The 15,281-nt window shown below is 42.5% G+C and overlaps 1 protein-coding gene across 1 annotated transcript in view; it reads left to right on the top strand.

The window, feature by feature from the left end:
* TMEM59L (transmembrane protein 59 like) overlaps positions 1-11,940 on the top strand; it is a 59,357-nt gene extending 47,417 nt beyond the window's left edge. The window contains exons 6-8 of the mRNA XM_083179442.1: positions 2,740-2,851; positions 8,154-8,271; positions 8,695-11,940. Coding sequence (XP_083035568.1) covers positions 2,740-2,851; positions 8,154-8,271; positions 8,695-8,856 — 392 coding nt within the window. The 3' untranslated portion in view covers positions 8,857-11,940. The remainder of the gene's footprint in view (positions 1-2,739; positions 2,852-8,153; positions 8,272-8,694) is intronic.
* Positions 11,941-15,281: the final 3,341 nt, after the last annotated feature.

Genomic DNA, 15,281 nt, shown 5'->3' with positions numbered 1-15,281 from the left:
AGGTCGACACAAGCATTGGGTCGACATGGGCAAGCTCGACAGTCAAAAGGTCGAAATGGGGGTTTTCACAGTTTTTTGAGCCAACATGTGCCGACAGGTGGTATTTCATGACCTACCATCCACTAGGGCATGATGGGAGAATAAAATAGTGTGCCCGAAGCATGGTGAGTGATGCGATGCGAGGGGATAGGTGCACTTCAAACTGTGTTCATGTCGACAGTGTCGACATTTGGGTAAAAAAAAAAACAGTAAAAAAAACCATGTCAACATTTTGACTGTCGACCTTGCCCATGTTGACCTAATGCTTGTGTCAACCTAATGTCCTGTCAACCTAGACCCATGTCGACCTAGTGGTGTCGACCCAATGCTTATCGATCTGCTGTAGACCGAACGATCCCAACCCCTTTAATAGATCTCCCATCTTATTAACTGTACCCCTCTGAAGTGCTATAATGTAGCAGCCACAGCTTTTACAGTCATTTTAAGCAAAAAAGAAGATGTGTGGTGTTAGATTTGCGTACAACCTGATGGCTCAGTTATGCCAGGCTTCTGGTGTACTGAGGCTAGAGGTATGAGGATGCATACTAATTAATAACGTGTTCTTCCTGCTGAAGTGGATACTGTACAGGGGCGAATCCAGGATAAAATGACAGGGGGAGCACCATGATAAAAAAGGGTTTGGGTGGGGGAGGGGCGGTGTTAGTGGTGCCAGTGTACATGCTAAGAGAGCGGCAGGAGAGGGTGGGAATGGAATTAAAAATAGGCCCTGGCATTTAAAGTACGCAGGCCCACCATGGCGACAAAAGGCGCGCTCCAGAAAATGTGTGTGGCCACTCAACAGGGTGCGTGTCAACACCATATACAACTTCTACACATTATGCAACAAAATACTAGACCCCATTATACTTGCCCCTTACACATGATGCCAAATGGAATGAGCCAAAATTGACATAATGCCACACGGATTGAGACAAAATTCACATAATGCCAAATGGATTGAGCCAAATGCATAAAATGCCACACAGATTGAGCCAAAATTCACAGAATGACACATGGATTGAGCCAAAATTCACATAATGCCACACAGATTGGGAAAAAATTCACATAATGCCACACAGATTAAGCCAAAATTCACAATACACTTCATAAACAGGGACATTTTCCACCAAAGGCGCGCATTAAACATTTACACCATAATGTCCATTACACGTTAAGTTACACGCCATTATGTCCATTATGTATTATGCCAAACACCATAATGCCTATTAAAAATTATGCTACATAAGTGCTGCTTCTCTACATGCTCATTGCCAAGGGTTCCATGCTCATTGCCAGAGGTTCCATGCTCGTTGCCATGTGGGATTACATGCTCATTGCCAAGGGGGAATACATGCTCGTGGTAAATGGGGGACAGCCGCCGCCAGGCAGAAGTGACAACCACTGACAGTGGCAGAGCCTGGCTGTATTCAGAGCACTGCAGGTCCCGGCTATTTAAAATAATACCCCTTTCACACCAGAAAATGCATTCCCAGGTTGGCCCCTTTTATACCAGCCTAGTCCCTGCATTTTCTGGTGTGAGGGGGAGAGAAAACCACCCATCCCCCCTTTAACCAGTTATCTCATTTAACCGGCTATATCTTCGGAACCAACTGACCTATTTACATGAGACAAGTATTATATTGAAGAACTTTTGAGTGGGCTTTGAATGATTTTGGTTCAGTGAAACTGGAACGTTTGGTTCCAGAGTAAACTGCCCTCAAAATCATGACCAGCCATGAAATTACATTTCAAAAATAAAAAAATCGGTTTACACGCAATATCTCTGGAACCGATGGCCGATATGGACCAGCCTGGTAACATTTTGAAGGCCCAGCGATTTGGAATTGAATGATATCAACCACAAGCTTCTGTGATACCAGGGCGGGAACTGGCAGCCGTCGGAACCGGGTGGGGGTCGGAATTGACGGGTCCCATATTATCCTATAGGGAAAAAACGTTACAGGTTTGCCAGGCGATATCTCCGGTTCCCGGGTGGCTAGAGACACGGGGCTGGGCTCGTTGGAAAGCCCTGGTCCTCAGCTACAAAATAAAATGACAGGGGGGTCACGTGCCACTGAGGACAGGATAGGCAGGTGTGGTAGCTTAGCCCTGAGCAATGATGGTCAGTCAGAGATCATAGGCAGAGGCATCTACTGTGTTCAGAACTTTGCTTTTCTTATAATTTATCATGGTTTATTCTGTGTTATATCATGATTATGTAAAGTATGTAGATTTGGTAAGGGTTTGAGTATGGGTATTCGAATGGTGTCCGAATAAAGTCGTAATACCGACCTTATAATGATAAATGACAGGGGGGGCACGTGCCCAGGTGCCCCCCCCCCCCCCCCCCCCCCCTGAATCCACCACTGATACTGTACATCACACACATACTGTAGTATTGGCTTGATAAATGAAATACAGGGTGCAAATACATAATAAAAACTGTCGATTGTGTAAGTCTTATTCTTAGAATGTCGCTACATTTTTTGTTAAGGAATACCTATCCACCTTTGAGGATTTTCTAGGTAACTGGTATTGTATACTGTTTTATGATTATCACAATCTAATCAGTTTTAGATGTCTATATATAAAATATATATGGCAAATGTGATTTATTTTTACAGTATTATTATACAGTTATTTGATCAATATTCTTTGCATACAGTATGTAGTGAGATAACTTCTTTGAACATTTTATAGGTTTTCGAGACAAAATGGAGAAGAGTCCAGGAAAGGAAACCAAAGTGAAACACAAGTTATCTCATATGGAAGTTCCACAGTCAGAGCATGATATCCTGGGTTGCATGTCCAAGTAAGAAGAGACTTCACACATCTCACAACTCTTTTTTTTCTATGCAATCCTTCCATCGTGTATTGCATAGGGTCAGGTATAGGAGGTGTACAGTGATAATGACTACATACTGTAGTAACATAGTAGTTTAGGTTGAATGAAGAATTACGTCCATCAAATTCAACCTTTTACAGAACCCCTAGAGGGTGTTGTCTAGATCAGTGGTTCCCAACCTGTGGTACGCGTACCCCTAGGGGTACGTGTCCACCCACTCGGGGGTACGCGGTGGCCCGGCCTGTAATGGTGGCCGCGGCAGTCAGACGCGCCGCCAGCTTCTGAAACTGAGGGGAGGTTTTTACCCCTCACCGTGCTTCACTGTGACTGGGCCCCGTCAGCCAATCAGAGCTTGTGGGCCGGCAGCAATTCATGAGCCGCCCACGAACTTTGATTGGCGGCAGCCCAGTCACAGTGAAGGGAAGGAGAGATGCGCAGTGTGCTGTACTCTCCTTCCCTGAGAGAAGCAGCGGCTGCGGCTACAGTGACTACAGGGGAACACTGGACTGTCCTCTCCCCGGCAGCAGCATCAATGGTGAGTGTGCTGCTGCTGGGAAATACTATGGGGGCATTGCTGGCACTGTGGGGGTATACTTATTGCTGGCACTGTGGGGGCATATTTATTGCTGGCACTGTGGGGGTATACTTATTGCTGGCACTGTGGGGGCATATTTATTCTTGGCACTGTGGGGGTATACTTATTGCTGGCACTGTGGGGGCATATTTATTCTTGACACTGTGGGGGGCATTGCTGGCACTGTGGGGGCATACCATATTGCTGGCACTGTGGGGGCATATTTATTTCTGGCACTGTGGGGGCATATTTATTTCTGGCACTGTGGGGGCATATTTATTGCTGGCACTGGGGCACACTTGTTGCTGGCACTGTGGGGCATTGATGGCACTGTGGGGCATTTTTGTTGCTGGCACTATAGGGGCAATGATGGCACTGTGGGCGCATTCCCAGTACCATGGGGTCATACCTGGCACCGTGGTGGCATTCCTGTTTCTGGCACCGTAGGGGCATACCTGGCACCATTGGAGCATATGTGTATCTGGCACTTTTGGGGGCATATGTGTATCTGGCACTATTGGAAGGCTAACGTGATCCTTTGGAATGTCTGTTGCTTCAGTAATAGAGATTTGACAGTGTTCTGTTATTTTATATGCTGTCCGCAGAATGAGCTGAGCTTATATTGTGGTCAAGTGGTTGCACTTTTTTTTCTCGTCATTGCCATTATGACTTGCCCCTGTTAAGCCACACCCTTCAAATGAGGCCACACCCCTTTTTAGGCCATGCCCCCTAAAAATTTACGCGGGGGGGGGGGGGGTACTCATAAATGAAAAGCCTAATCAAGGGGTACGGGAGACAAAAAAGGTTGGGAACCACTGGTCTAGATGTATGATTTTTTTACTTCAATTCCATTTTGGGCTGAATTATCGGTTGCACCCCTGGATGTTTTTATCCAACAAATGCTTGTCCTACCCTATAAATGTATAATGTATCTGCCGACACCACTGGAAGAGAGTTCCATACCTTTACTGCTCCCTTCCAGCCTGTGTGCTTGCCCACGTGTCCTAGTCTCTGACCTCAAAGTAAATAGGGTGCCTGGCAGTTTGTTATATTGTACCTGATATTTTTGTACATGTTATTCTGGTTGGCACTGAAGATGCCGCCTTGCGTCCGTCCAAACATCCCCCCCACCCCCCGTCATCGCTCATTCCCCTCATTAGCATGCAAGGTGATGTGTAAGGAAAACACATCCCCTTGCATGTCTCCGGAGCAGGAGAAGTAATTCTATGGTCGGCAACCATCTAATGATTTCTCCTGCCTTAGAAAATAGAAGTTAGTGCAAACAGACTTTTCTTTGCGAGCACCAGGGACAAAGATAGGGCAAGTGGCTAATGTCCTGTGACGTCAGCTGCCTGCCCCGGCAGGCATCGGCCCTCCCCTGTACCCATGGAAACACCCAGCATTTTCATGGGGATGCCCAGAAAATGCTAGGAGTTCCCATGGGCAATTCCCATCCCCCCATATCCTAGCGAACGGCTCGGCGACTACGCAAATGTGCATAATTGACCATGCACATGCACAGTCCCCTAACCATCGGGATGGGGACGAGATTCCATTATTGTGAGAGGATCAGATTGACCCCCAAAGTGAGAGCCATAAACAACCAGCCAGTCAGCTACTAACTGTCATGTTACAGGCTTGGCTTGAAAAATGACATTTAGTTCATACTGTAGTTGATTGGTGGTTTGTCACTCTCCATTTGTCACTTTTTATTATTTATTTATTTACAGTTTCTTATATAGCGCAGCATATTCCATTGTGCTTTACAATTAACAATTGGAAACACCAGTGATAAAACAAACTGGGTTGTAACAGACCAATATAAAGGTAGGAGGGCCCTGCTTGCAAGCTTAAATCAGAACTTAGTGCATCTGGCCCACTATGAGAGGCTTTAGGCCAAATGTACTAAACTTGAAAAGTGATAAAATGGAAAGTTATAAAGTACCAGCCAATCAGCTCCTAACTGCCATATTTTTGGCAGGGGGGAAGATGTATTATAGCGGCGCTTAGTGCGCCACTAAAATACTACTTGTTTTGCCTCATTAAGGCCAGCAAGAAGGGACACCGACAAGATGTATTAACCCTTTGAGTACCAAGTGAATTTGACAAAATGGCTGGGGCAGTTTAATACCTAGGTGGCTGTTAATACATCGTCCCATGCCGCTAATTGCTGGGGGATTGAAAGGGACAGCCGAGCGTTAATCAGCGGACTGTCCTAGCGCATGTTTGGTGTGTTGATAACGCATTTAAAAAACCGTTATCCCCCAGTTACATTCCTCTCAACATGACCCTCTCCAGGAGGGACACAATGCTCTGTTTCTGGACTTTCCTCTTAATGCAGTGGTTCCCAAAACTGTGTGCCGTGGCTCTCTGGGGTGCCTCGGGACCCTTGCAGGGGTGCCACGGGTTGGTGGTCCAGGACCAATTCAAATTATTTATGATCAATTATTTATGGACAAAACCAGTTCTGGTGACTACCAATCATAAAATGTGTACAATCAGAACCAAATCCTGCCCTTTACCACATAACTGAACCTAAGAAGCGCATATAAACACAATCTACTTAATTTTATATTAATTTTTTTGGGCCTAGGGGTGCCGTGAAAAAAATCTGATACTCTAGGGTGCCGTGATTCGAAAAAGATTGGGAACCCCTGTCAAGTGCCCATACACTAATAAGATTTATCTTCAGATCTGGCTGGTTGGAACAAAAACATGGTTATGGATGAGTGACAGTTTGTCTGTTTTCTAGCATTTCTAAGCAAATGATCAACTGTCATTTGCTCTCATCCATAACCATGTTTTTGTTCCAACCAGCCACATCTGAAGATAAATCTGCATGTGTATGGCCACCTTAAATGTATGATTGCCATCACCTGTTTTCAACAGTTTTACTAATAAGAAAGGTGTTTCACCACACGTGATGGCAATCACACATTACCAGAGAATTCCAGAAACAGAGCCTTGTGTCCCTCCAGGAGAGGGTCATATTGGGAGTATGCACTTAATGCTAGTTCATACATCTGCCCCCTGGTTTGAAAACTGACAGGAGCTGATTGCTTGATGGTTTATTACCATCCATTTTATCACTTTTCAAGGATTAGTACATCTTACGTGTACTTATTTGAGTAGACAGGTTGCACCCAGGGGGTTATTCTAGTTCATAGTTGCCGACTTTTAAAATTGCCACTCCGGGAGAACCCCGGAGAGGACAGCCAGATCTCCAGGTCAGGGGGCGGGGATGTGGGTTGATGAATCAATGCCCCGCCCCCAATCCATACAAACGCCGCAATTTGCGGGTCCGTGAGTAGGGGGCTGGCCAAAAATGATGCGAAATGATGCGATTTGCATCATTTTAGTCCCGCCCCTTGTCGCGGACCTGCGGAAACCGGTAATTAGTTCGGCACGGTAGGGGGAGTGCGGAGGCTGCCTTACAAATGTGGGAGGTTTGCCAACATTACCGGGGGGACGAGGGGGACCCGATTTTCGGTAGCCTCCCGGCAATTCCGGGAGGGTAGGCAAGCCTGTTCTAGTTCTAGAGTTACATTTGGGTGTTTTAATGTTTCTGTGCAGGGTAAATACTGGCTGCTTTATTTTTACACTGCAATATAGATATCAGTTTAAAGTACAAAACCCACCCAAATCTAACTGTCTCTGCACATGTATCATCAGCCCCACCTGCAGTGCATATGGTTTTGTCCATTAGAGAGTGATTGTGCCTTTGCGAGTGAACCAGAATAACCCACACAGTGTACAAATTTCACCAAGAACAACCAACTTACAATCTTTTTATGATAATTACTATATAGTGTGTATGGTGAATATGCCGTTTTACTGCTTTCTTTTTTGCTTATGATAATATGCTTTATACTTATATTTAGTATACAGGAGGTTTATTTTTTTCTTTGTATATTTTGTTTTGTATTCATTTACTTGTTTGTATTTGTATATGTTTTATTTTATCAACTCTAGTATTAAAGCCAGTGATACATTCAGAAATAGAAATAGGCTTTTTGCAGCGGAGAAGGTTCTAACAGAATTTTTTAAACTGAAAGTGTATAAATCAATGGAGCCAGATGGGATACAGCCAAGGATACTAAAAGAGCTTAAAGATGACTGGTAGCACCACTAACCTAATTATTTAACCAGTCACTAGCTGCAGGTACATTTCCAGGTTATGGTATAGGTTACTGACTGTCGGGATTCTGACGGTCATTTATCCAACATCGTATTCCCAACTGGCAGGAGCCTGACAGGGGGGTGAGCGCATTCAAGCCCCTTGCAGGCTCGCTGCACTTGCCACCTATTCTATTCTCCCTCCAGGGGGGGTCATGGACCCCCATGAGGGAAAATGGGAAAATAGCCCATGTAAGTCGGGATTCCAACTGTCGGGCTACTGACAGTCTGGATTCCGATGTCGGAGAAATAACTGTCGGAGAAACGACCGACTGTTGGTGACTCATTCAGCACCCCAATTCCAGTGGACTGGAAAAGAGTGAATGTGATACCACTGCACCAAATTGTAATCAAGGAAGACATTAGTAAAACTTTCTAAAAAGATGTAGCTAGATGTACTAAGCCTTTTTTAAAAATTATAAAATGGGCCAAGTGGTTCTTATCTGCTATGAATTGCTATGTTTCTATTTAAAAAAAAAAGGCATACACCAAGTAAAACTGAAAATTCTTTCCCTGTAGACGCTCAGGATTACCACGCTGGATCCTGGCTGCATGCCTGTTCCTGTCCATTATGGTAATGCTCTGGCTCAGCTGTGCTAGCTTGGTGACTGCTCCTGATCAACACATAAAGGCACAGGTACTATTCATCACTCTCACCTGTAAGGCTGCAAGCTAATGGCATACCAAAGAATAATGCTTGACATTTACTATTTTACATGTACGAAATGGTGGTATTTCTGACGAATGATTCATTATCACCCCTTTTTTATTTATTTATCATACATATTTCATGTTTAAAATATACTAACTAGACTGTTATATTAAAAAGGTACAATAACAAATGTGCTATAATTATTCTTAAACTGAACATTACTCGTGTTCTTTGTGTGTTCTTCGTGTTCTTTTTCTTTGTAAAATTCTTTATGTATAAATCAAAAAACATTGGGGGAAATTTACTAAGATCGAATGGGTTCGAATGCACCCATTCATACACATGTACGAATGGGTGCTACTTTAAAAGATATCTAACATCATGTTTTTTCACCTTGCTTCCTGATAGCCACTGAGTATTAATGGTGACAAGGAATATCTGGAAGACATGGAAAAACCAGGCACCTTTCCTTTGCCACCTGTTGTTGCTGTTACCATCTGTCCTACTGAAGAGAGTGAGGAGGCCGGACCACTGCCATTGAAAGTTGACATAGACAAAACCATTATCTAAAGCTGTCTTTTATAGATCTATTAATGCTAGAGGGGGTGCGCCACAATCCATTAAAAAGGGTTCAATGTCTTAACATACGGTTTATGAACTACAGTATACTCTTTCTGCTTCCTATCATTGCAAAGGGTATAGAATGATTGAGCTACAGATGAAATACCACCACACTTTGTCAGGACCTTGTGATACCTGCTGGGTAGAGTAATAGGTTCCATATTGGTTCTGATACAGATTATATTCTTTCACATGCGTATATACTTTGAACACAATGCTAAAGCAACCAGTCTGTGTCTTCTTGTATATGAACACAGATTATTTTACAGTGCTGTGCAGTATGTAGGCTCTTTATAAATAAGTTATTAATGTATCATCATTAATTAAGATGTCAGTTACGGTTATGAGACATGCTCAGGTTGGTTCATTCACAAGCACCATTTTAAAGAAAACTGTATTCTTCTCTATAATTGGCCAGAGTCCTTGTGTTTCTCTTCAGATACTGGTATTGCATGAATCTTGTCAGTAAGCTTCTATACAAGTAATGGGTTTTTTTTGTTTTTGTTTTTTTTGCTGAAAAACAAATTTAAAGCAAAAGCTTGTTATGCAAAGTGTAATGCTGCACCAACAAAAGATTTTTACAAGTTTAACGTTGTTCTGAACAGTGGGTCTGTAAATAATACAGTAAGTAGGCTGCTTAGATTATTTATTTTAATGTATTTGAGTTGTTTTGTAGCCATCCACTATCTTGATTTCCCCCTCTCAAAATTGCAGCTATTTGTTGCATATCTGTGACTGGAAAGCAGTGTGTACAGTAAATTGGCAGCTTGTGAAACAGGAAAGACATTATGGTAGTTGAGTTTCCTACTTACATTTATGTATTCATGCACCTTTTCCTTTTGTACCACCGTTTTGTACCACCGTTCCTGTGCCATTCCTGTAATTTTTTGCCCATTTTACCTACAATGTTTGCCTCAATCTTGTGTCTTTTTGCATATAGTGTGTTTGGTTTTTTTGTGGCAATTGAACTGGTATAAAGTCACAGATTAAGCATAATTATGCTGGGTGAGGTCCAATTTGGTTGAAAGACATTTCCATTGAACCCAGTGTCCTGGACTAAAGATGTTGACGAATATATTGACGACAGACGAAAGAAGAAAGACCTAGCTACAGTTTATAGGCTCTTTTTGAAAGATATTCAAATTGAGCTGCATGCACAGCTGACGAACAATCTTGATGAACAACTGGCGGGTATGCGCATCATCATTCATCGTTTGTTTGTTGACAATATCTTTTGCCAACATCTTTCGTCCAGGACACTGGGTTCAATGGAAATGTCTTTCAACAAAATTGGTCAAAAAAATTGTACAGTGTGTATGCACCCTTACTCGTATGGAACCTTCCTGTACTATTTCCTTAACTTTTCTACTTGTTCCTGCTACTACTGTATTTCCTCAATCGTGTGTCTTAGCTCCAAACTGTAAAAGGTATTTTGTCTTACGGGAATCCGTATAAAGTTGCAGATAAAGGATAATTATGGGCCAACCTCTCTACTTTTTCATGCTAGTTTTAATTCATTGTTAATTTTTCCTTAATCTTGCATCTTGTTCACAAACAATGTACTAGGCAATTAGGATTAGTGTTTTTGCATGGCTAAGTAGATATAGGTTTTCCTACACTGTTGCTGCAGTCACGCAAACATCCCTTGTCAGTGTGCTTGGTCCCAAATTCTAGTGCTTAGTAAACAGGCTATCACTCTCACAGTAGATACATGCACATGGCCTCTTCCCACTGCATCTGCCATCCTGCAACAGTATTGCTGCCTGAATCCTATACAAACAGTGTCTGTGGTAAATTTTCCTAAAAAAAAAGGTGTGTCAAAGAATCACAGAAGGTTTTCTGAATTTTGGTAATGTACTAATTACAAAGGTCCTGCTGCATGTAAAGCTAAGTACACACTGCTAATGTCAGGAAATAATAGGAAATATGGGCAGATTGTTGAGAATGTACACACACACACTGCTAGATATTGTAAAGCGCAATGGAATCTGCTGCGCTATATAAGAAACTGTAAATAAATATCAGGAAATTGAGGTTAAGATTTTAAGGCTAGACCAACTAATCGGATAATCAAAGGAATACTTTATGGATGTTTTGCAACCATTTTATCTGTGAAACACTGAAATGTGCAAACCTACACACTATACAATATTCTTATAGAGTTTATGCCTAGCTTTAGTCTTTTGAAATGTTTTGGGAGCCAAAAGGAGGAGTAGGGGGCAACTAATTAACCAGGTCTGGCTCTATGAAGGTTCAATTACATCACCCTAGAGGCACCAGGACTGCTATATGGCACAGCGACCTTGCTTATGTTCTAGAGGCACCAGAACTGCTATATGGCACAGCGACCTTGCTTATGTTCTAGAGGCACCAGGACTGCTATATGGCACAGCGACCTTGCTTATGTTCTAGAGGCACCAGGACTGCTATATGGCACAGCGACCTTGCTCATGTTCTAGAGGCACCAGGACTGCTATATGGCACAGCGACCTTGCTTATGTTCTAGAGGCACCAGGACTGCTATATGGCACAGCGACCTTGCTTATGTTCTAGAGGCACCAGGACTGCTATATGGCACAGCGACCTTGCTTATGTACTAGAGGCACCAGGACTGCTATATGGCACAGCGACCTTGCTTATGTTCGGCTAATAATGTTATACTGCTTAATCTCCGTGCATGGGTCACTGTGTTCTACTATATAAGTAGTTCATATTTTATCTTTATAAAAAGAAACCTTTTTTTCACCCAAAAGCAAATGGTCCTTGTTGTCTAATCATGTTGTGTTCATGTTTGGTTTACTTAAAGAAACCTTAGCATAAGGAAATAATAGTTCATTCTCCTGTTTTATCAGCACTGTTTTTACTGTAAAAGTGTTTTTGCTGTTAGAATTTCAAGAATGACTCACATGAAACCATTTGCCTATTTGTCATTCTGACTTTTATTTGCCTTCATATTACAGTTGTACGCTTCCATGTAACGCTGCTGATTTTCTGTACTAAATTTTGAAATTAAATTACTTGTATAAATGATTATTTCTGAGTCAACCCCATGTTAGTGCGTACTCATTCCTCCAATAAACCCAGTTTCTACACTATTACTTTATATAGATGTACTGATGTGTTACAGTATGTAGCAAATTATTGTTCCTTACACATTTTCAGTTATTTACCTTTTCTTTTAAATTCTCTTTAATATTTTCAGATTTTCTGCCAAAAGGTTACATGATACAGAAACATTATGCTCCATTTCACAAAGAATTGGAAATCTATTCTTAAGCACTTTTGTCTAATTACAAATGCACCAAAATGTTTATATTAAGAGCGGTCTTCAAGCATTCTTCTTAGTATATTAAGTATAACATTCAAAGCCCAGAGAAAACTCTTTCTTTTTCACTGCCCCTAGAACTATTATTAAAAAACTAGTTAAAAGACATGTAAATGATTGCCACTTTAATAAAATAAAACTTCAGAGATCGAAGTCATACTGTAATACATTCATTCACAGGGCCAATATATAGGGGTGGGGGGGTCGCTACACACACACATGTCTGGAGCTGCCAGGTTTCGCTGTCCCCCCCTCAATCAGTGTTCCGTCAGACGCCCTCCAGTGGTGAGAAGCAGCACTTTAGTTGTTTGTGTATCTCATATAACATATATTTGTAATACATTGTATTGTAGGTATTCATGACTGCTAGAAATTCTCACAACATAATTATATATAAATATAAATATATATATATATATATATATAATACGACCAATGGGCCAAGCCCACCATGGTACAGTGTCCCGGTGCCAGCTTAGAATCCTCAAGAAAGATGTTCAAATATATACTCACGCTGCAGTCACGCAGCAACAGCAGCACACGGTGGAAAGAAGTCACGGAATCAACAGGATTTGAAATGCAACGTTTTGATTATTTAATCGACAATTAAATAATCGAAACATTGCATTTCAAATCTTCCACGGTGTGCTGTTGTTGCTGCGTGACTGCAGCGTGAGTATATATATATACTTATAGAACATCATACATATACAGAATTTAATGTAGCCAGTGAAGTTTACCTCTTTCATAGCTATTGGAGACATTTGGCAGTAATAAGATAGCAAAATTACTTGATGACTGGCTCTTATGTCGTAGGCATTTCCAGGATAGGCTTTATACAGTAGGTCTGATTCAGACATGTACGCAAATGCTACGATTGTGTATGAAATAGCTGCACAAATATTTGTGAATGTCACAGCTGCCGGGAATCGTATAGAGACATCTATAATCATAATACAAATATGCAACTTTTAGACTCACATCGGATTATCATCAACCATCTGGTGATGCTCAGCATGGCTGCTGGAAGTAAGATGTAAGAGCCCTTCCAACTGCATCCGGGATTGCAGCTGCACGCAGTAATACATCCCCAAAGGTGAACACCTGAAATTGATTCACCACTTCCCTGTTACCTCCACAAAGGCTCCTTGGCTGTCAATCACTTTACAAAGAAATCCTCCCTGTTACCACCGCAGTGCATGATCAGTGCGGCTTTGGCACATTTGCAGTAGAGAAAAAAGGGGATGGGGCCAATTGCACAGGACATTGTGTGTCACATAAAGAAGGACTCCATAATAGTCATGCATGCCTGTTGAAAGATTAGGCCATAGTAATGCAGAGGTGTGCTACCACTAGACAAAAATTACAGAGAAAACATGGGAGAAGGAGAGCTGTCATATGCGTGGTGCACCTAATACAATTTAAATTAAAATATAATTTATGGTACTTGTTTCCTAGCACGGCCACAATCGCGGGCATCGGGTGTCATTTTTAGTGGTCTGTGACGCGACCGACGCGATGCCCCCGATTTTCCCATTGAAATGCATTGAAAAAAGTCAAAATCGCGTCGTATGTGGCTAAAAAAGGCTTAAATGGTCCAGACGCGATGCCCGCGATTTCCCCATAGGGAACAATGTTAAATGCCTAAATTTACCCGCCATGCCCCCGATTTCCCATAGGAAACAATGTTAAATGGCTCAATTTAGCCAAATGATCATAGGGAACAATGGTAAATGGGCCAGAAAGCCCCAAAAACACCCCTGAACAGTGAAATGTCCCCCCAAAAGTAGTTTACGCCACCCCACGATCAACGCGAACCCGAAGCGTGGCGAGCGATGCGAGCCCGCGAGGGGCGGCGGTACGCGTCCTCCGACCTTTTCATACCCCCACTATGCACGTCGGCGTGGAGTTGAGAATAGAATAGTGTGGCGAGCGCAGCGAGCCACCTAGCCCGAAGCGTGGCGAGCGGACGCGGATACCTTCACAGGTAAACGCGTCCCTTCGCGGGCTTCACAGGTATCCGCGTCCCTTCGCGGGGCTCGCTGCGCTCGCCACGCTTCGGGTGGCGTAAACTACTTTTGGGGGGACATTTCACTGTTCAGGGGTGTTTTGGGGGCTTTTTGGCCCATTTACCATTGTTCCCTATGATCATTTGGCTAAATTGAGCCATTTAACATTGTTTCCTATGGGAAATCGGGGGCATCGCGGGTAAATTGAGGCATTTAACATTGTTCCCTATGGGGAAATCGCGGGCATCGCGTCGGTACCATCGCACCCGATTTTTTAGTGCATGCGATGGCCGCGATGCCCCCGATTTTTACTCACGATGCCCACGATCATGATCGTTGTGGCCGTGCTAGGAAACAAGTACCTAATTTATTTTAACAGCAATAAAATAAAAGTTATATTCGAATTTCAATTGTGTCAGGTGCACCACGCTCTGCTGCGTACAACATCAACATTGCATCCATCACTGAATCAGGCCATATGTGCAGGAGCCTAAAAGCTCAAAAGGCCAACGTAAATACATATTTAATGAACACATATACCTTATCGACTATAAAGAACTTGACCAGAACATCTAATTTTCTAAATGCAAACAGTGAGCAGTCATGCGACAGTTCATACTGTACAAATTATACCCTCATTGCCAAATAGACACATCCTGTCATCCACATGAAAGTCAGTGGATATACAACAGAAGTCATTGTATCAGTCATCAGCTGATCAGGTAAGTTTATCATGCAGGCTTTGAAACACGTGTTTAGTGGTGTGAACTGTGCTTTGGACTTTCTAATGGACTAATGTAGAAACCTAGAAACATATTGTAGAATTTGATTGTAGATAAGAACCACTTGGCCTATCTAGTCTGCCACTTTTTTACCTTTTGGAACCTCAACTCTGTTTAATCCATAGTTCTTTAAAAGGATATGCTTATGTATATACCAAGCATGTTTAATTTGCTCTACTATCTTGGCCTCTCGTGATCTAAATTGGTAATTGTAAAATATCCCAGTGGAATAACTCAGCAGGTGTTCACTTATAAATG

The sequence above is a fragment of the Crinia signifera genome, chromosome 1 (assembly GCF_055691185.1).
Source record: "Crinia signifera chromosome 1, ASM5569118v1, whole genome shotgun sequence".
Classification (NCBI taxonomy): domain Eukaryota; kingdom Metazoa; phylum Chordata; class Amphibia; order Anura; family Myobatrachidae; genus Crinia; species Crinia signifera.
This window is presented reverse-complemented; position numbering and strand designations above follow the sequence as displayed.